Source organism: Taeniopygia guttata, chromosome 3 (assembly GCF_048771995.1).
Source record: "Taeniopygia guttata chromosome 3, bTaeGut7.mat, whole genome shotgun sequence".
Taxonomy (NCBI): domain Eukaryota; kingdom Metazoa; phylum Chordata; class Aves; order Passeriformes; family Estrildidae; genus Taeniopygia; species Taeniopygia guttata.
The window spans coordinates 47,155,540-47,178,571 of record NC_133027.1 but is presented as its reverse complement, the minus strand read 5'-3'; the positions used below and the strand labels follow the sequence as shown (position 1 = coordinate 47,178,571).

Sequence of the window (23,032 nt, the reverse complement as noted above, 5' to 3'; positions counted from 1 at the left end):
GTTGTGTTTGAGAGAAACAGATGACTTTTTCCTAAACTTGTAAAGAAAGAATTGTACATAAGTCAGCCTATAAGGTGTGAAGGAAAAAATTTTAAAGTTTAGTGGTGCCTTTTTTTTTTTTTTTTAAAGAAATGAAGAGGGCAAGAAGGTTCATGTTTCTGAGTGAAGGGGCTAAGAGTTTTCCAGTAGAGCTGCAGGGAAAGGAAGTGAGAGTTTCAAAGGGAAAAAGAGTTTCTTTTCTGTCCCACATCTGGTAATAAGGTGAAAAGCAAGACAGACCATGGACTAGGTCAGAAATGAAATGCTTCTTGTGTGAACTGCTTGACATAGCAATTTAATATGTTGCATTTCTGGGTAGTCCAATCTAACATGTTATTGTGAGTAGATGTGTAGAGGTGTTTTTTGTAAATTTATTTTCAACATGAGTATTTTTACATCGTGTATGATTTGAAAAGAAACCAAAAAATCAGCAAAAAACCCTGAAGCCCCAGAAACTGCTGTAGTTCATGATGCTGCAGATATGTTTGTACAAGTAACCAAAATTTCTGTGGAATGTCCTAACCAAATTGCACTAGAGATTTACCAGTGAAATTAAATTTTCGCCTATGTTTTGAAAATACCTCCTGAAATGCTGTTTGCCTCTTCTGCGGGCCCTAATCAAGCTCATGGCTTGCATAGACTTGGGTCAGAAGGTGCCTTTGTGCTCTGGTTGTAGCAGCTGAGTTCTGTGTTGAGAAGTGACTCTGCACTTGCTGCTGCTTGTGCTGGGTCCTGCAGGAGGTACAGTCTGTGTGTCCTCAGGAAGGGATTGTTAGCAGCAGTGATAGGCAGCTCTCACATTCTGCTTCCACAGATGTGTTGTTCTTTGAGCTCCTTTGCTGGCATTTGAGAACTGACCTACACTGCAGGTGCGCTTTTTTTGTTTGTTTGTTTGTTTTTAACTGAAACAAAGTGTTAGAACTTAAAGATTTATTTGTTTCAATAACAGCACATTTGCTTGAAGGAATGCTGAAACTGGTCCAGGACAACTGCATTTAGAATAAATTGGCTAACTTAGTATGTGACTTCAGGAAATGAGGAACAGTTTCTACTTGTGTAGCAAACACAAGAAGTTTATTGTTTCGACTTGACTTGAGTTTCATGTTTTCTAAATAATATAGGTTTCTAAAAGACCTCCCAGCTCTGGGAACTTAGTTTCCATGGTTTGCTTGACTATAAGTTAGATGACTGACAGATAACAATGCTAGATGTGATAATATTAGAAATCATTACACCTGTTGTGAAGTTCACTGTCTCAACAGATTCAGGAAGAAAAAAGTGCAGAAATATTTTAAACCAAAATTTGTTGACAAAGTCAACAGGGAAAGTCTTTAACTCAACTGAAACTTAACTTCTATATCTGAATATTTTATTAACATTTTTTTAGACTTTTCTGTGGGAGTACAATCCTTTAGTGGTGGGAGTTTGTTTGAGAGAGTTTATGAAATACTAGTGTATCTAATAAGACTGGAGGGAATCAGTGTTGTGGAGATAGTGTCAACTGACTTTACAAAATGGGTGTCTGTAAGTGTGGATTGGCTTTTTTGGTTGGTGTGTTGTGATTGAGGTTTTTTATCCTTTATTTTACCTTATTGGAAAGCATGACTGACCTTTCTGTTTGTGAGAAAGATTGAGAGGCTGAGATTACTGAAAGAGTGGATCCCTGAACGGCATTATTCATATTCATGTTTGCTTCTCTCTTTTCTAGGCTTAGCAATCTTTAAAACAATATTTTCAAATGAGGACACTCTATAACTGCTTGTTTCTCCTCAGTTGTCATCTGTTTTCTACAAAATTCATGATCCTGAAATATTTCACAGTTGTTTATTTTGTAGATGAAACCACACTGAAGACAGGCTTTCCAATAGGCAGAGTAATGGCCATAGCTTGTGGTGTGTGCTGGGAGTGTCAGGTTGCTCAGTTAAGTATCTGGCTTCTGGGCTAAATAAAAGCACAGATCTAACATGGAGTCAGGCTGGGACAGTGTGGCTTTAAACATGTGTTCCCATAAAGTGAGCCTTGTGTGCAGTATGATTTTTTTTTTGTTCATTCTGTGCTGACTTAAGTAGAAAATGCTATTGATTTCTTTTTACAATCAAGTGAAAATAAGAGTTATAGGCAATTGACTTAGAGGCAGAAGCTAAATCTACTGGAATGGAAACTGCATCTGGAGGTATGCTTCACTATTTTGAAGCAATATATCTGCTTTCCTCATGCATTAGTTGAAGGAAGAATCAATCCTTTTTGAGCAGCCAGAAGGTTTTCTCCCTCTTTTGTCCCTCCTTTGTTTTGCTGTCTTTATTAGAGCACTTGGAAGCATTCACCCAGGTTATGCTGGGATTCAGCTCTGCCTCTGATTGTCCTTGACTGTCCCACCTCATTGGTAATGTTTTGTGGCCTGAGAGCGTGAAGAGATACAAGGGCCACTCATGTGTGACATTTCTAGCAGCATGTTTGGCTCTGAAGTCGATTGTTTTGAGAGAGATACTTCCTATAAGTTGTGAATTCTGCAAATTCAGAGGTGTTTAGAGAAAATTCTCACCTGTGTTAATAATGAATTACCATGGATTCATGCTAAGATTTAACACCTTGCATATTCAAAAATGCTGTGTTTGTTGCTTGCATTAATTATCGTCAGTGCAGCTGAGAGTGGGTGTCAGCTCATGTCTTTGAATGTGTCTATTCCTAAAATGGAGTTTCTGTATCAGTTGTTGTCTTGTTCCCAAGGGCACTGTACACTTCAAAGCTAGCTTATGTTCATATCTTTTGATTAAAACCAGGCAATGTACTGGATAACCAGTTGTTCCTTTGCCCAGTTCTGCCATGCTTCAAATGAGAAACAGAGGTAGACAAATTGCCAAATTTAACTTGACCTTCAGAGTAACCAAGACTTGTGAGTAGAATGCCATTTATTCTCCTTTTAGTGTCACTTCACTGATGGGTAAAAAGCAGCATAAAACTTCATCAAGTGATGTTCTTAAACCGCAGATTGTGACAGATGCCTGTTCTGACTATGGGACACGGAGTTCTAAAATTCAAAGGAAGCAGAATGCCCCTCCCTTTCCCCTGGAACAGATATGATAGATGACTAAAGACCTTGTTTGTTTTTGAGAAGTAGCAAGGTTGTCTTAGTGGCTGCAATTAAGACCTCTATCTTTGAGAAATCCTCATGACTGACACTAAAGTGACAGAAAAAAGTGGAGATGTTCCATTAAAAAAACCCATCAAAAATTATGATTTTTTTGCATTTCAGACTCAGACCGTGGGATGACTTTATGTAGTTTCATTCCAGTCCTTCTACTTTATTGTGAGGGTGTTGTTTCAACTTTGCAACTTTTCAGCTGTAATAAATGTGCTCTGTTTCACTCTGCCCTACTCTGACCATATGGAATTTGGGTCTTGCTTCTTATGTATGATCTGGGTCCAGCTTTAGCACCTAAAGGCTAATTTACCACCTAAGAATTACACTCAACGTTGTGTTAGCAAGCTTTCGTGTAGATCTGGCTTTGAGAATTGGTAGTTTCACTGTAGATGGTTTGAGTTAGGAAGTCTGAAGGAAAAGAACAGAAAATTAATGATAGATCTCTGATAAATCTGGGCTTTCATGTGCTTTAGGGGAAGCATTTGATTATGCCATGAGTCAGAAAAGGAAAATTGAGTAACTGCAGCTTTTAGGCCATTGCCCTGCTGTTAGATTTTACATTGAGTCAATAATTATTCATATTCTGCTGTAGGTGAACCTAATTAATTACAGGGATTTAGAAAACAAAAATCTGCACCTGGTATTTCAAACATGTTCTTGCTAAAAATACCCCAAAGCACAGTCTTCCTATTATTTGGTGCTTTGATAGTAATTTCCCACCTATCAAAGTTGTAATTTAACACTACATAGAAAGAGCTCTGCTGCACATTAAGCTGGATGGTGTAGTTACAGTATGGCTTTAGGACTTAAAAAATTCCGAAACCAGACAGCTCATTTCTTCACATTTATAGTTAGTTGCAAGCATTCTTCTTAAGTGATTTTATGAAGCAAATGGCAGATTCTTTTTTTAGCATAGTCCTAGGACCCTGTTTCTATGATCTTGGTATGTAATTTGCTGACAAATAAAAATTTGTTTCCTTTTCATTTCAGAGTTATTTTTCTCCTTGCTACTGCTATTCCTTGTTTTAAGGTAGCAAATCCTCACATGTGGTGCCCTTTCAGGCAGGGAGATATTTCCTAAATCTATCCGTTATCTGTAATCAAGCCTGTTTGTAAAGAAATAAAATCAGTGCAGCTCTCTTCTGCTTAAATATAGCAAATGCTGGAAGAAGCTACCTGGAGCAGCAGAATAATTTTACAGCTTTCAGAGTTTAATGTGAACACTTTAGTTTTTACCCTTACAAACAGGCTGTCAAATCTGCTTACCCCAATCTGCTGTGAATGTACTTGAATGAAATTCACAGTTCTCAGTCACTCCAGATACTTAGGAATCAGTCTAATTTTAGCAATGGCAACAACCCTATAGCTGGTTGAGGTTACTGAATTTTCATCAATAAATCCGGAATGGGGGTGGCACTGACTGAAGTTGTGCTCTCTTTCCATGCAAATAGTTTTATTATTACAGAGTAAAGGCTAAATTTTAATAGATTAAGGTTAGTAAGATTTCCAGTGCTCTGGTATTACATAGATCTTAGACTGTGATGTGAAATAATCTGAGATTATTGTTAACAGTTAGAAAGTATCTATGCTACAAAGATTTGTTTTTAAATTTCTGAATTAGAAACTACTGGAATAAAGAGAAGAGCATATGGTTAAGTTAGGTATAATGGTGCTGGAATACTTTCAGTCTCCTCACATTGATACTAAGAGACCTCTACTCCTTACTCCCAGTCTAGTGAAATCATAACTAGGAAAAAGCATCTTTTTTTAATGGCAGAAAACCTTATCAGTGCTCAGATTCACTTTTGATCCTTTTAATCAGCTGCTCCTCATGCATGAGGAACATATCATATATGTTAGGTGAAGTTTGTGGGTGATTTATAGGTATTCAGCATCTTTTGTGAGGCTTTGTGGAAGCAGGCAATGTCAAGGGCATTGTGTTTAATGACAAGTAGCTTAGCATCACTTTAAGAACTTGCCTTGTTCTTCAACATGCACATTTCCCCCTGAGTTCATAAACTGGTTTGCAGAGGAGTAAACAAGGGGAAGGATAGCCATATCACTAGTGTGATTTAGAGATACACTTGGGGTTGTTCTACAGATTATAAAGCAAAATCTGTTTCAATTTCTCAGGAGGTGCTGTGATAGCACAAAGTACCTTAATAATATGATGCAGTTAGTACTTATAATATGAAGTCTTCTAGTCTGACAGGAACATGGCAGATTTTCTAGCAGGCGAAGCTGTGTGTAATGGTTCTTCTGCCTATTTTTCGTAGTGTACGTGATGAAAGGTAACTTTTCAAAAAGCTTAATTGTAGTAATCAATTGCTCTGTATTTGAATACCAGTTTATAGTAGACTTAAGCTTAGAATGCTGATTTCAACAACAAAAAAAACCAACCTATTTCTTGAAAGGTTTTTTTTTTAACCAACCAACCAAGAAAAAAACCTCTAATTATTTTAAAAATTCACTGATTACATTAAGATTCCTGAGTTAGCCTTCTTTGGCATGCATTTATGTCTGACATTGGCAAGTCAATGACATTGGCAGTTACTGAAAAATGGAGTAGTAAACCGTACAGTGTTCAGGAATTTGGTATTGCTGCATTTTGAGAACAGTAATATCTAAAATTCTAAAATGACTCACAAACGTCTGCCTTTTGCACGTATTCTGAGGTTGTTCTAAAGGGTTTCACGGGTAGACTTTAAGTCTTGGAGGTAGCAGAAGATAGAGAAAAGTGCTGCTGACTTGTGTTATTCTGTGTATATACTGAGATACCTGGTGTCATCTGATGTTTGGAGTGAGACCTGGTAGAGTTCAGTAGGTATCAGCAGGCAGTGATGCCAATGGAGCTGAGAAACACTTAAGCACCTTTTTGAAAATTGAGATTGTAAGGACTTGAGACCCAAAAAAACCCAAACCAGCAAAACCCCAAAAACCAGAAATGCAATATTTACTGTAGAATACTGTCTTGATTCCACAAAACTTTTTTTCCCTCTATTTACCTGGATCAACCTTGGGCATTCTATTTTTACTCTAGTTATTTAAAATATTGTGTAGTAGAGACTGTCCTCTTTGATTAAAGTTTGTTGCATTGTTCCCACTCCTCAAGTTAACTTGTAGATGTTTCCGATAAGATACAAACTCAGCTTTTAAAGATTGAATGATTACTGCCTGATGGGGAGGTTGGTTTACCACCCTGCTGTTGTTCACAAGAATTGGTTTTGTTACTCAGTGGGCAACAAGCCAATAACTACACACTTGAGAGAGACATTGATGATTTTATTTCAGAGTTCTGCAAGCCTGGGTGCCCAGTGGAATTCCACAAATCAAGCACAACAACTATCAAAACCTTTTGCTATTTATGTGTGTCAGCAAACAAAGGAATTAGTGTTCATTGGCTACATGTTACATAATCCTTGTATTAATTAGTGTTCTATCTTCTATTAGGTAATGATTCTCTCATCTCATGCTAGTCAGTCCCACGGTGTTTCTCTTCCTTTGGGCCAATGGGTTTTTGGGTCAATGATCTGTGAGTGGGTGGTTGGAATCTCCCTCTGCAGAATTACCTTTTACCCACTCAGAGCTGGTTCAGCACAGTTGCTGGGTAAGGTTTATTAGTTTCTTCCTTATCTTGGGGATTCTGCCCAATGTCCTTGTGGCCCATGAATTCTGCATTCCTTGTGTCTGCTGTCAGTGGTACATCCTTCTCCCCAGCTTTGTTAACTTCCCTCTGGGTGTGAGATCACTGAAACCTGCCAGGCCCTAAAGCTTAGCAAGGCAATTCTACCAACCAGTAATTTATCTTTCTAGCACCTGCACATCACTTAGAGTTTGTGGGCTGCTGTCTGTTTCACAGATTAAATCTCCCATCTTGATGATTAGCCTTGAAAGTATACAAAGATCAAACATTAAAGAACATCCTTTTCTTAAGAAAATTTTACATACTCCACATTTTGCAAAACTGCCACTAAGAGGAAAGCCCAGGTCCAGGTGACATACATGTCTGCTCTTTCTGTATGAGAAGTCCTTTCCTGTGACTGACACATGTGATGTTCTGTTTGCAACACCAAGAAAGCTCCCATCAAACCTCTGGGGGATGCATCAACATAGAGGCCAGTTATGCAGTCCACAGACATTACTGAAACTCTTCACAGCAGCAGAATGAGGTACACACCTGCTGGTTTCATCCATTCTTTTCATGGCCAAAACCAGCCAGTTGTAATTTATTTGTCTGGGTCTGGGTTGTAGGAGTAGCCTGTAGCTACTGTGACGTTTTAGCTGTTGCCTGTGAAGGTGAAGAAAGACAAACCTTTTAAAGGGGAGATGCAGTCAGAGATTTCTTTTCAAATTTCTGGTTGCCATCCTTACTGTTTTACATTTTGTGTTTCTTATGTAGCTCTCAAAATGAACTAATGGCAGTGCATTGAAATACAAAGTATATACTGCTGGATAGAAATAAATTAAGATCAATCTGTAGATTCACAGCTTCTGTCATTTTGACTGGTTGTCACGTGGATGAAAATGAGCTGGCTGAGCTGCTGACTGGATAAGGCTTCATAGGTTTGGAGGATAGCAGTAAAAGAAAATTACCGGTAAAGAACATGCACCCTAGAGACACCATGTCTAGATTTTTTTGATCTAATAATTCTTTTGGCTTAGTGACTGCTTCTACATCCATAAAAACACTAAAGCACAAGAACTCATTACTTTTTAGAAAGGATTATGTCCCCTTTTCCAGTCAGTCATAGATTACTTTTCTGGTACTGATACCTTTGTAAAGGGCTATGGCCATGTGCTAAATACAGGATTAAATCCATGCGCAGCTTGCCTAACGTAACTGGTGCTGAGCATAAACTATTTAGTAGTGGCTTGGCTGCTGTGTTCCAGATGAGGTTTTCAGTCAGCTTCTAGTTGCACTTCAGTGTCATGGTTTTGCCTTTTCTCAGGTGGAGAAAGGTTTGCTACTCTTTGTGATCTCCTGCTGAGTGATTAAGCTAATGCGGTCTGGCAGCAATTAAACAAAGTGATCAGAATGTAACCAGATACCTCTGTGGACATTGTGTTCCAAGCAGTACTGTGAAGGACACTGAACTCCATAGTGTTCCCAGGCTTTGTCCTACAAAGTCACAAATACTTAAATTCTATTAGTGTTGTTATGGGAGTGAATTGTTGTTCTTTTCTATTACTTTTTTTTTTCCTAGCTAAGTCTTGAAATGGTTTTATGGTGCAGTTTTTCTTCGTTAAGAAAATGTGCACTTGAATTATTATTTATTTATGGTACTGTGCACTTAATTTAAGGCAGCTATTATTAGTATATACAGTAAGCATAATATCTCTATTAATTGATGTGATAGTCACAGTTCCAGCTTCAGAGTGATTGCAGTCTTTCAAGCCAGTTCTTTGATGTGGATAATTAATTCTGAAGTTGGGATGCATGTTAAATTATCTGTGAATTCAAGAGAGACCATCATTGAAAGTCTTCAAATTTGAATAATAGGGATAAAACAATTGTTTGAACTATGCACTATTTTCAAATCCCTCTATTTTTTATAGTCTCAGGCAAGTTGTTTCTAGTTTTTCATTCGCTTGTTTGTAAAGTAGTTTCTCATATGATGGGAGGTCTCTGAAGTACAATTGCAATGGTTAAGACAGTTTAGCTCCTTTGAAATGTTGTAATTATTCTAAGTCTTATGAGCTACGATTTTTTTTTAAAGTGAGCTTGATACTTTGTTCTTTACAAAGCATTTGAAAAATGGAAACTGAAAGTGTTACCCAGAAGAAGTAGAAATCACATTTTTGTTTTCTTTATTGAGTACAGCTGGACATCAATCACTGGGTATAGTTTTTTGGGGCAAGAGAACAGTGTTCCTTTGAACAGTACCGATTAAAATATTGACAGCAACCTCAAGGACTGCAGAATGGGATATTTATTGTGAGGGAGAAAACCTTGATCTTGAAGACCAAGTTTTTATAGTGGAGGAATGTTCTCAATACTTGCTGACATGCATGAGGACCTTTGTGTTTTACTACCTATGGCAGTTTGAAATACCATTTGGAAGTTTTCAGGAGGGCACTATCTCATACTGGCAGCGTCATTTTGGTAAAAAGTTAATCCCTCTTAGAATTGCATGAATTGTCATATTTCTGAAACCAGAAGCAATGCTGATATTCATCTTTAACCCTTAGTTTTGGATAAGGGAACTTGAAGCTTAGAGAAGCCTTGTAGTGGTGTGATGTGGTGCTTGTTTTATCAGGCAAGTTCTGCTTTAGTTTGAAAAGCGTTAATAAAAATTGTTAACTCACAGCTTCCAAAGTATGGTTTCCCTTTGAGTTCCCTTTGAGTTCCGCTTTGCTATGTTTTTTACTCAGATTAGTGAACACATTGCCACCATCAGCCTGGGATGGCTGTTTGATACAACCTGCTTGATTAAATCTTGATCAATGCCATTTGCTTCCTGCCCTCAGACAAACTCCCTTACAGCTGGAGGTTAAGACCTTCAAGTTAGTTGACCTGTTCCTGAGGCAGTGTTTCTGCAGACCAGATAAAAACGATTGTGGGCAAAGACCTTGCTTTTCTGCTTAGCTATCCCTGGCATGGGTGTCTTGCCTCATACCAGAGCTGTGTGGTTTGTGGTTGTTGTTTGGATTTGGTGTTAACTTGATCATGCTTGCTTCGCTCCTGTAAAAAATGTGCTGATATAGGATCTGTCAGAAAAGGATTTATAAAAACTTTCCTGCTGTGTAATTCTGTACAATTTCTTGGAATGTGTTTAGAGTTCACTGGAGTTTTTCTGAAATGAAATATAAGTACTTTCCCCTGTCTCAAATGTTTCGTGAGAGCATTGGTCTTTAGGGAGTTGAACAGTGTACTCACCTATCACACACACCATTTGATATTATTTATTGAATTCTTACAAGTGGGGAAATAGCTAATAAAGTACCTATGTGTTCTTTTCGTTGGACACTTCACTGAACAACCAGAATTGTTTGTTTCATCAGATTGCACTGGCTGAGTTGCTTTTCAAAAGCATATAGAATATACTTGTTTCTTTTTCAAATTATCTTGAATGGAAAACATTATTAGCTAAAATACCACTTGGTATTTTTTGGACATCTTTTGGAAAGTGCTTTAATCAGCTATTATATTTCCATAAATAAGGACAGTTAACTTTGGAAAAGTATTTGTATAGACTTGCATTTCTGCCAAAGCAAGTAAATAGAGGCTGTGTTTATGATTCCAAAGCTGTTGGTAAAAAAAATTTCAGGCCAAGCATACGATCTCTTTAGAGTTCTTTATCCTTGCCACCCATTTATTGTAAATAAGTATTTCATTATCCCTAATTTTGCTCATTTTTTTTACAAAACCTAGTGTTTCAGAACTATCTGGGTTGCAGCTCAGTAAGACTGCCTCCTTTCCCCACATGCTGTAATACCTTACGTTGTTGGATTGGTTGGGTTTTTTTTAAAAACACCTTTCATAATTTCTCATTTGTATCTTGAAGTCCTGCATGGAGTGGCTGTCTGTCATGTGCTGACAGCCTTGCCGTGGCGGTGGCGTTCAGCAGTGCTGCTGAAGGCAGTGTGTGCCAAGTGTCATGCCTGGTCTCTGCAGTGACCTTCGCTCTGCGAAGGTCTGAGTAACTGGATGCAATGCTTTGCTTGTAGAACTAGTTCAAGGTTGGCCGTATCAGTGTGGTCCTGTGCCTAGTTCAGTACATGTGCCAAAAGAAGGATGTGATGCAGTGCTGTAGTGGCTACATTGCTTTGGGATTCCAGCTGATAGTTGTGTGCAGGATTGTTTGTGCTGCATAGTTTAAACATGACCATAGTTTAAATGCTGTGATCAGTTTTGTATTTCCAGAGTTAGTTTTGGTTCTGCAGACAATATAGTTTTGTCTTCACAGACTCTGTAAGCAACTTGAATTAATGGAATTGACACTTTGGAATATATGGAAATCCTCTGCATAGACAGCAGGACCATGTATAAGAGGGGATGGGCATATTTATTAATTACTGCTTAAAATTTAGACTAATTAATGAAATTGGAAACAATTCCTGAGAGATAAGGTGTGATCTTATTACCTGTGAAGTTACACATTTTCATGTGTAGTTGGAAAGCATCTGGAATTTTTCGTGTTAAAATTTTATTTCAAAAAGTGTAGCTCAGTGTTAATTATGGACATACATTGAGGGTTTAGCTGTTACTGAAAATTAGTGAGAATAATGCTTGCCTGTGTTACTTATAATATGTGTAGACAGCTATTATTTCAAGTTATCTTGTCTTGTTCCCACATTTTTCCACTCAGTCACTTCTTACCCCATGAATTTTGGAGGGAGAGGGTCTGGTGGAAGGTGGGAAACAGGCTGAAGCTGGCAGGGCACAGGCTTGGAGTTCAAAGCCAGAGAGACTGAATCAAGTGCAAGTTCAGAATCTTTCTGTGTGGCAGAACAACATGGTTTGGGACTGGAAGAAGGACTAACTGAGGTCTACCAGAAATGCCACGGGGAATTTGGACAGGGGCTTGTGAGTTGTTGAATTGTGACTGGTGAGTCTGCAAAGGGGCATCAACACTTGGGCATTGGTGCCTACCAACATCTGTCAGTGACAGCTGAATCCTGCAAAACCATGTTGTAGGCTGGTTCTGTTAAATCATGAAAGCTTCAAGATTCTACCTCCTTTTCTTGTTCTTTTGGTGGTCCCTCTAAATCACTTCAGGCTGTGATTATTTAAAAGGATAGTACAATGTTTGAGCTGAGCTCTTTTTCGTATTCTGTCTTTGTACATCAGAGCACAGCGTTTCATGTGCTTTGTAGGGATCTGTCAGTAGCCAGTGCTTATTATATAATTAATTTAAAATAGTAATATTTCAGAAATAAAAGTGGATTGAGAGTAGCTCATAAAATCAAGAAAAAAGCTTGTCATTCCCAGATATTTCTAGGAGAATTTTCCAGGCATGGGATACAACTGCAGTGCTTTCACAGTAGTAGACAGTATCAGAAAATGTCCTCTGAAATTCTTTATTTGCAGTTATCTGCAGATATTATGTCTGTTTTCAGAGAGAAATGGATATAGTTTAACCAGGTTTTTTAATAAAGAAATTTTTGTTTGGGAACTTTAAGGTCTTTGTTAAAAGAAAACTTGTTTTTCATATCAAAGTGTAATTTATGCATAAAAGCAGACTGGCTTTTCAGCTTCTTGATCCAGACCAAATTAAAGTGTTTATCATTATACTGATATTGATTGGTGTAATGTAAGTCAGAGCTAAATATATTTTTCTTTCTCTCTCTCTTTTTTTTTTTTTTTTTATGTGTGTACAGAAAAGATGAAAAGGAGTATGCACTGAAGCAAATTGAAGGTACAGGGATATCCATGTCGGCCTGTAGAGAGATTGCAGTAAGTGTACATAAATGAAAGTAATTTTACTGACATTATTACTCAACAGATATTTTATTTTCCTAGAATTAAGTAACATAGAGATTATCCAAATGTTTTCTTTAAAGTATGCAAGCATAGAAGTTTATTCAGATCTGAGCCTTTTAAAGAAGCTCTTAAAATCATAATTTTCTTTTAGTTCTTTTCAGGTAATAGCAGTGCTTCTTTTTGATACAATTTTCTTTCATTTTATGTGTTGAGAGGGAAATAAATATGAACTTCTAAATGAAGACTTAATTTAAAAAGAAATATTTCTAAAATGACTTCAAAGAAAAAGGTTCTGAAACATTACAACTGCCATCTGAAGTCCACTTACTAATAATGTATTTATTTTAGACTAATGGTGACTTCTTGTTCTTTAGTATCCGAGAACAGTTTGTTCTCCTCATTTTTAATTTGTTTTGCTAAGTACAGGGAAATTTCATAACAAAATGAAAAACAGCTTTAATTATATTTTTATTACATGTGTCTTTTATTACATACCTGTTATTCCTTCAAATTTGGTAAAAATTAAGTGTATATAAAAAAAGGTAGAATTTGATCTTTTAAGTGTTTTTTATGTCTGAAAATGTGCATTACAAACAAAATGCTGGATACTGAGTAGAATTTTGTAATGCAAGTATTTCTTGCATTGCAAAAGAAGTACACTTGCTTGATTAAATATTTACCTTGTCTTTCTGCTGTCACTATGCAGTCACCTGTTGAATGTATCTTAGGATTGTGCCTAAAGCTTTTTATAATCTGGTAGTGTTGAAATACAGCATTCAGATGTGCAATGCAATGTGAGGCATTAGAAACTCATGGTGTCCATGAACTGAACAAACCACTGGGTTGTGTTTTGTGTCCATGGTGATTCTGTATGAAGAGACTTAACAGATATAACTGCTGTCCTTTTAAAGTGCTTATCACTATAAGGTCAAGGTCACTCATGGATTTGAGAGGTGGCCACATTGCTGTCAGTCACTTTACACCGGATTTACCCAGTGACCTTTTTTTGGTAATATTTCTGCCTTTGGAGGAAATAGGAAATCCTCTTTTAACATCAGTACTAGGATATATTCTTGGTATTACAAAGTCATTTTTGACAATATTGAGGGGTTTTTGTTTCCTGGATTTTTGTCCTTTGTTTTAAATTCTACTGCTGTGAAGATGTGTGGATTAGTCTGAAGGAGACTTTCCTGTGAGTATGGTAGCACTGTAATATGGAGCTGGTTCTGTCTACCTGGACAAAACAACGTAAGGAAGGAGAGAGTGTCAAATTATGTTTTAACTCCCATAATACATTTTTTTTTTTTTAATTACCAAAGCTTTATGCAAAGGTTAGTACATCCTGTGAATTTTGGCATCTACTGTGTAAGTTACTTGACTGCTTTCAGTGGTTCTTCTGGTAATTCTTCAATAAGTTAGATTTCATTCTTTGTCTTCAAACCTTATTGTAAAACTCTGTAACCTGAACTAATACAGCACATCAGCATTTGCCTCAGTGAAATTTCAGGTCAAATATTAGAATTGTGAAAAAGGTAAAGGTGAAATAGTTGAAAAAAAATTACCAAATTTTTGTCATATGGCCAAAATCAAGTGCATTTTCCATAAAAAGAATCAGACTTCTAAATAATGTATCAATAGCTTATCTTGTATTTAAAGGCTTAGATAGGTGACAAGGAGGGCAATGTTTACTGATTAAATAAAGATTATCAGCCTGGACAGAGGCCATTTAAAAAATGTCATGAGTAGTTCTTTCGGCACTTCTTTCCCCTTTGCTCCAGCAGCAAAACAAACCCAAATCCCACTTTGGAAGATGAAAAAATGACAGGGACACCGGTGTACCTGTTTCTCTGTGTGTATGTTCAGAATATTTTAATAGTTCTGTAAACTTTAGGCACTTGACATTGTACTCAACAAATATATTGCTAACTGAAAGGCATTCAGTTTTACAGTCCAAGACAATTTTGTGTGTCTTATTGCATAGATACCTATAATAGGATCTGCTGGCTAGCTTTCCCTAAAGGAAAAGACAGATGACTCTTCTCTTCTGACATGATGAATCAAGTTGGTCTGTCTTTGCTTAGGACTTCAAAACCCGTAAAGTTTCTCTTACCGCTATTCATTTGTAGGAGCTTTTTCTGGAAGAAAGTTTGTATCAGTAAAAACATCATATAGGCAGTGGTTCCTGTGGCAAGGGATTGTTGCTTTATTTCAGCTGTAGGCTGATCCCTGCTTAAGGAATCCTTATTTCAGCCAGTTCTATTGTAGCGAGTATGAAAGTATCAGAAAGGACTCTTTATACCTCAAAGAATTCTGTGAGTGTGTGAAAACCGAATTAGTTCCCTGTAACTCAAGTGTGTTCTGAAGATAATTGAAATGCTAACTATTTTCAGTGTTCTTGTTATGAGGCAGATTATTGCTTGGCTTAAGCAACAATATTTTTTGAAGAGCAAAGCTGTAAAATGTGAATGGGAGTAATGACATAGTGTTTCTATTTTTAGATGATTTAGTTAATGAATGTGACATTTCTTTCAGCTCCAGGCTTGCATTAGCTTATTTTGAAACCTGAGGTGGGTTGAAAGGAAGACTTTAATTCTGCTGCTTTTGTGTTTTACATTTTTCCCTTACCTTATCTAAGTAGGTTCTTTAGAACAAGAAGTGGGGACACAAGAAACAGACTAGAGGAGTATTATTCATTAAGGCTGTTTTTCCTGTTGAATACCTTGGCTGTCATCTGTTAAGAACCAAAAGCTATTATTTTAAATATCTGCAAGCAAGTAGTGGTAATAGAATTTGGTATTTCTGTATCAAAAAACATGTGGGTAATACAGCTTTATCTGAGATTTCTTGTCCCAAAGGCTTCACTTCCTGTGAGAGTACATGCAAGTTAATTCAAGGACTTTGTTTTCCCAGTAAGAGACTATAAACTTTTAATTGTGGATTTTGGGAAAATTTAATTCAGAAAAAAAGAAAAGTAATAAGCCTTTACTTAGTCAGTGCCATTCACCAATAATACAAATTGTAAATATATGGATATATATCCTGTCCCTGAGCATGGAAGAACTTCAGTGCAATTGATATTGGCTTACTTAGCTGATATGATGAGGTTGAAGATGGATTCACTAAGTGAACGGAGCATGGCAAAAAGCAGGATCATGACCCTGGACTTTAGGAGAGCAGACTCTCTAAAAGGAGAGCAGGCTCTGGAGCCCTGGAGAGAAGAGGGATTCAGGAAAACTTGTTGGTATTCAAGGATCAGTCTGTCCAAACTTTAAAGTTTCCACCTCAGCAAGGGGGAAAGCAAGCAAGGGCAACAGGACGCCTGTGTGGCTGAGAAGGAGGCTCCTTGTTGAATCTGGATAGGAAATTGAATTATATATGAATTGGATAGGCAGAACAAGAGAAATATAGAGTTGCTGTTTGACCTTGCAAGAATAGGAGTTAGAAAAGCCAAGGCTGACATGGAGTTGGGTCTTGCAAGGGACCAGAAAGACAACAAGAAAGGATTCTACATGTACATGAGTATGAAAAAGAAGACTAAAGAAAATATGAGCCTGCAGCTGGATGGGAATAAATGGTATGGGAAAGGCCAAGGTAGTCAATATTTTCTTTGTCTCAGTGTTTAACAATAAGTCCAGCCTTTAGGCGTCTCATGTCTTGAGACCAGAGAACAAGCCAAGGAAGGAAGCCTTACTTTGGTGGAGGAGGTCCAGGTTAGGCAGCACTTGAACTGGACATACACAAGTCTGTGGTACCTGATGAGCTGTACCCACAAGTGCTGGGAGTTGCTTGGATTTCCTTATGAGACTACTCTCAGTTATCTTAGAATAATGATGAATGGAAGAGAACAAGTGTCACTCATGTTTTCAAGGTGGATCAGGGGAACTGCAAGTAGGTCAGCTCCTTAACCAACCTGGTTTTCTTGTATTATAAGATGTCTGGCTTGGTGAATGCTGTAGATTGTTTATCTTGACTTTAGTAAGGTTTTTAATCGTATCTTCCATAATATTCTTACAGAGCAGCTAACACAGTTCACAGACAAAAATGACTCTACTAAAGGTTTCACATGAACCAGAGACTGAGTCAAGACTTAGATGTTCTTTGTTCAACTTCTCATTCTTTCTAGCTTTTTTTTTGCACCCTTGCCAATAAGAACTTCAATTTTTCCAAGGATAAAGATCCAGCTCTAGCCTTCTTCTTTGTAAACAGTGACCTTAATTCTAAATATAATTCAATTTTTCTATAACAGGGTGGTTTTATAGCTCATTCATTTTTTTCCCTGTAGGGGAGAAAAAGAGACTGGGCTGTTGCAGATGATTTAAATGGGGAAAGCAGAGCCACAAACCACCATTGCTAGCCTAGTGTTTTTTAAGGAGTGCCCTAAATTGGTGCTGTTTTGCCCCATGTGAATGCTGGGTTTGGATCCTGTAACCATTTCAGTTGCCACATCCTGTGCCTGTGTGTGCTGGTTATTAGGGAAGGCTGCTCCTTCTGGGAGGCCTTGAAATGGTGCCAGTATGCTGTGGCACACTAGTGGGAGCATTGGTTGGCCTTTGTTGTTCAAACTTGCATTTATGGGTACAGGCTAAAGTAAATTCGGACTATAATGTTAAATGAGTTACTGAAAGCTCAGTTGAACAATTTAGCATGCACAAATCGTTCTCAGGCCTTTTGCCTACTCATGCAGTATACATTCCAAAGTACTACAGCATACGAATATTTTGGTTTCTGAGGGTGGGCAAAGTTTTAGAAGCCTTACAGGTTAAAGAATATATCTTTGTATCCTTTTTGTGTTTGTCAACTCTCTTGAAAGTGCCACTTTCTCACTGTATTTACATTCTATTCTGCCTCTGTTACTTTCCATGTGGGCAGTTCTGGGGTTGTGTCACCCTGTTCTTGGTTTTGGTTATTCTGTGATGTTGTGGTGCTGAAGCTGAGCTAAGGAAGTCAGCCAGACTTACCATCTCCATCTTGAAGCACTTTGTGCCTTTGCTATGTGTTTCCTTTGGTGCCATTGGCAGCGTGGCACAGGGACTCAAGGGGTGTGTTGTGCCTTGCTGGTAGAGCTAGTAAAACTTCCTTGCTTTTACCTCTGTCAGGTGCTGCACACCATTTACGAGCTGCTCTCAGCTCCCTGGTTGGAAACCGCTTAGTCAAATGAGCTAAACATGAAGTTACTTAATTTGATTGTAGACCAGTCTGGCCTTAAACATCTTTGGCCTGTCTCTGCATCTCTTAGTGACATGGAAAAGGTCAGCTGTGCAAGAATAATGGTAACTTTTCCGTATTTATAAAACACTTAAAAGATTTGTAATGCCATTGGCTCTCTTCAAGTGAAGTTGCATAAAATTTCATAATAGGTACAAATTCTGTGCTTCAGCTATATCAACCTTTTCTTTGTCCATGATTATCACAGGGGCTTGCAGTATTTGCTGCTGTGTAGACTTATGTAGACTTTGGTCCCTGGCTTTGTTGGAGGCAAGGTTGAGTAAAAAAAGGCTTAAAAAAAGTCTGTGTACCTGAGTACATTTGCTGTAGGAGATTCCTTTTGAATGTCAGGACTTCTTTTCCCATGCCAAGACAGAATAAATGAGTAGAATATTTGGCAATGTAAAATCTCCCCATAAATTCTCTACTACCTAATTAGAAAAGATAGTTTGTGGAAACTTTGAAACTCCATTCTCTCTTTCAATAGCTGGAGGTAATAAAATAAGTGAAAAAAAACCTTTTTTTGAAGAGATTTTTATTAGAGAGCTAAGGCATGTGTTGGCTAGAAGTGTCTATGCATTGTGAATCAGCTGGAAAAAGGTTTTTTGGTTCAGCTATCTGACATCTCGTATTTTGTGTGCCATAGGAAGAATAGGAGCTCTCTGTATTACATGGTCTAATCTTGTATAATCTTTGTAATTTAAATGCTTTTTGTGTAAGGGAGTACTTAAATTCCTGCTTTGGTTATTCTTCAAAAGGGTTTTGTGGACATTTTTTGTTTTCTTTATTTTATTGCATCTGAAAGAATAATTAACTTAATTAAATGAAAAAGTACACAAGTAGTAAATATATGGAATAAAACTATTTTTGTTTAATCAATTAAGTTGATGTTTCTGTCAGTCCATAAATACACTGTAATGTTTATGAAAATAAGGTTTCACATCTTGAAGTACAATTTTATATCAAGAAATTGGACAGAAGTAGAGCATCATCTGAAGCAGCTAGTCAGCTCCGTTGTCTTAACTACATATATGTCCCTCAGCAATTTAACAACAAAAAAGAGCATGCAGAGGAGAAAGGAAAAGGAAGATTCTGCTTTTAGATTTCTAAATGCAAAATTTGCAACTTCTTTTCATGCAGAGGTTACTTGAAGTTGTGTTTCTGCTCAAAGCAGGAGAGCAATATCAATGCATCTATAGACAGTACATTAAAAAGAATAAAAAGAAAGCTTCTACCCCATTCTAACATGGTATGAGCTGAGGAAATTAGTTTGATACTTGACATCAGTTAGGATATAATCCAAATTCCCAGTGCAGCTGACTAGGGAAAATGACTGTTCAGTGTCATTTAGGCTCAGTTGTTTTCACTTTGAATTTGCTGTTTTGTTCAGATTCTGAATATTTTCAGAACACACAAATCCAAAACCAACTGATGGTGCCTTCAGCAGAAATGAACAAAAAACCAAAGCCAGACTGCTTCAGATTAAGCTTTAGGCAGCAATGCACTGAAAGCAAGTGGCTACTTTATCACTCAGATAAAGAAAACCAGTGTTGCCCATAATGCAAAGAAGAGATTTTAAAATACTTACTTGTCAAACTTAAATACTCCCTGCAAGACTCTGTGTGTGTACGCACAAGTGAATATATATACTTATATGTTTTAAATCTTCAGTTGGAATGTTTTGCAAATTGTGTTCTTTTCTGAATTTTCCATAAACTTTGTTTTCTGTTTCTCATTCTTTCTTTCACATTGCATATTTTCCTGATGTTCCTTCATTTGTGCTTTCCCTGTAGTTAAGTAAAATTAGTCTGTCCATGTTTTCAGTTTATTCTGTGTGGAGTTGTAAAATTGTTTGAATTAATATATTGATTTTGCATATCTAGAATGTCTCTAATTTAACATTACATGTAACTATTTTTATGCCTCAGGCTGAGAAGTGCTGGCATGGGTTATCAGATGACTGATTATTTTTAAGTTGGAACTCCTGTTATTGAATTGTCCACTTCATTTAGAAACAGGCTCACATTTTCCTGTTCAGCCTTTCACAACCACTGTTAGGAGAAGCTCTTGTTGCACTCAACACCCCTTGTAAGTGTCAAGTCAAGGTGAGCTTCAGCTCTCCTGACAGCATCCCTACATGCCTGGGCGATGTCTGTAAACTCCTCCCATGTAGCCTGTCCCTGTTTGCACCTCTCTATACACTTGCACTTGAACTCTGACAGTCTGCTTAGCCAAAGAGGTTTACTTGTATTTCTTAACAGACCTGCCAGTTTTCCTGAGCAACTTTGCTTCTCAGAGCTGCTTCCTACTGGCTACCTACCGGTTTCTTCAGTAAGCTGAAGTATGCTGTTCTGAAGCGCCAGGTCTATGCTCTGCCTTCTTCACTCGGATCTTAGAATCATAAGATAATGGAATGGCTTGGGTTGGAGGGGGCCTTAAAGATCACCTAGTTCCATCCTTCCTGCCTTGGGCCAGGGGTGCCACTACTAGATCAGTTTGCTCACGGCCCCATCCAACCTGACCAGGAACACTGCAAGTGATGGGGCATCCACAACTTCTCTGGGCAACCTGTTCTAGTTCTCACTGCCCTCTGAGTAAAGGACTTCTTCCTAACTTCTAAAATATCTTTCCTTGTTGCAGCGCACCGTGCGGGGTGTGCTGGGTGGCTGTGGCAGGGGCGCGACCGTCCCCTTGCAAGCTCTGCAGTTCCCAGTAATCACTGGTGTGGCACAGGGACAGATAACGATGACATGGCTCTTTGGAGTAAAGGCTGGATGAGTTTATTGGGACAGCCAAAGACCAAGCTGGGGGGGGGGGGGTGAACAGAAGTTTTTATACTTCAGGAGGAGGGGTGTAGGAACATTAACCAATGAGGGTAAGGCTGGGGAGGGGTCAAAGGTGGGGATTACTTTTTATAAACCTATTGGGGAGAACAGGGGAGGGGAATAATACAACATAACACATGGGGTGTTGAGTATTACAAGATAGACAGGGAAGACTCTGGAAGAAGGGGTTGGGACAAGGAGGATTGACAAGGAATGACAGTGAAAGGGGTAGGGATAGGGAGGTTCTACAACTTGGAAGGGAGGAGGTTATGGTAGGGTTTAGGAAGATTGGCAGCTGGGGAGGGGAGGAGATTAGGGAGGAGAATAGGGGGCAAACTTGAACTTTAAAATAAACATACCACAACATTTTCTCTCTTTTTAAATTTAAAATTCTTCTCCCTTGTCCTATCACTGCCTGCCCATGTAAAAAGTCCGTCTCATTTTTATAAGCCCCCTTGTACTAAGTACTGGAAAGCCACAGATGATCTCCCTGGAGCCTTCTCTGTGCTGAATATACTCAGGTGTACTTGATAGTTGCAACAGCTGAAGCTACCTTGTCGAATCTCCAACCAGTTCTTCCTTGTTGGAGAGCAACTGTGTGCTACATTTATTGGCCCTTCCAGTATGTATATCAAGAAGCTGTTCCTGCTAGCCTCCCAGAATTGAGTTAATTCCAGTGGATGTCAAGGAGGTAGATGTCTTCTCATAAGAATGATGGCTTGTGGATCAGAGACTTCTCTGAGTTGTAGAGAAGACTTCACCCTATTTGCCATCCTTATCAGATGGCTCTGTAATGTACTCCCAACACAATGTCCTCCTTACGTGTCTCTGGTGTCCCAGATCCATAAACTGCCTGAGACTTCTTGGTTCCCATGGAGTCTGGGAGGCAGAAATGAAATACTATTGGTAGTGCCTAAACTGGATAAATTTGATACAGAACAGAGATGACTGGATAGCAAATGGATCACCACTAGAAGAAAAAAAATCTAGGAATTTGATTAAATATTGCTTTTTTCAGTAAATTACCTGTGTATGGCTAAGTGGATAGTGTTTTTAGTCTGCAGTCATATTTTACTCTGCAAGTTTTGTGTGCAAATTGTAGTCAGCTTTGTTATTGAAGGCAAAATGTCACCTTCTACTAAAACTTTATTGACTTAATTCAATTCCATTATGTGAACTGTTTCAGTGTGGTGTTTGTTTTCTTGTGAACCTCTGTGTCTATTTCTGTGATAAACTGAACAGTAGCTCTTTTTAAATACAGCTTCTGCTGTACCCTACTGAGATTTTTCTTGTCTTTATGATGACTTGAGACATTAATGTATGGGGGTTTTAAGATGCAGGAAGCCTTTTCTGTTTTGCCATTGTAATCAAAAGTACAACACAAAGTGGAATAGCCTGGTGTCTTTAATTCTGTGATGCGTCTTACAGTGTGATACTTTGTTTGCATTTTGATAAGAAAGGTGTGAGCATAATAGTCCTGTTCTCCACCCTGTTTGGCCATCTAATTGGCAGAATGTTTCTGGCTTGTAGAAAGAGCATCACGCTCATGCTTCCTCTGTCACTGCACGGTCAGGATGCTTCCTGGAAGCTGCCTGTTGCCTGCATGTAGTGGATGTACCGACTTGTTGGTAGGTGAAAATGCCACAATTGCACTTGACTTTGAGCTTTTTCATATGCCACCACCTGAGCATACTGGAGTTAATTGAGTTCAGGCAGGCTATACTTCTGGGAAAAACTATTATTTTTTTTAATTTGTGGAATTTTGAAAAAAGCTATCAGTAGAATGATTTTGATTGGAGGCAGTTACGAAATGGGAGAGCTACTGCCAGTTCTTGAAGACATTGAGTCCCTGCCTTTTCTTTCTGTGCTAATGAACTTACTCCATTCCATGGCCCCTGCAAAGTTTATTTCTCAACTGTCATTGTCTTTCCATATTTTCACTTGCTTATTAGATTAGTTTCATTTTTACCTCAGTTGCCTTTTGTACTGTTTCTCTTGCTTTCCTTTATCTTCAGATGTCTTTAATATTTACAATATTAAAGGCAAGATAGTGGTTTTGTGTCTGCTATCTTGGATCAAGTTCTATCTTGGATCCATTTTGGTTTGATTTCTCTAAGGTCCTACCCTAAAAAAGCTTCTTATTACTGTGATTAATGATCTCTCTCTGACCAAACTCCAAGGTTTTTTCAGTATCCTCATTTGCTTTAATATCTTTGCACTTCAGACTTTTTTGACATATTTGTTATGTATTAGTGATTTTCTGCTTGCCTAGGTTTCACCTAGTCTGTTTAATTTTTCTGAGGATGGGCGATCCCTGCAGCTTTTACATTCTGTCTCTAAATATTACACTTGTGGCCTAAAAAATAGTTTACTGTTGCTAAATTGTCTTTTGTACTG

General features: G+C 38.0%; 1 protein-coding gene across 3 annotated transcripts in view; it reads left to right on the top strand.

The window, feature by feature from the left end:
- CDK19 (cyclin dependent kinase 19) overlaps positions 1-23,032 on the top strand; it is a 138,201-nt gene that overhangs the window by 24,148 nt on the left and 91,021 nt on the right. For all 3 annotated transcript variants that reach the window (XM_072926785.1, XM_030267746.4, XM_030267745.4), the window contains exon 2: positions 12,503-12,578. In XM_072926785.1, coding sequence (XP_072782886.1) covers positions 12,555-12,578 — 24 coding nt within the window. In that variant the 5' untranslated portion in view covers positions 12,503-12,554. The remainder of the gene's footprint in view (positions 1-12,502; positions 12,579-23,032) is intronic.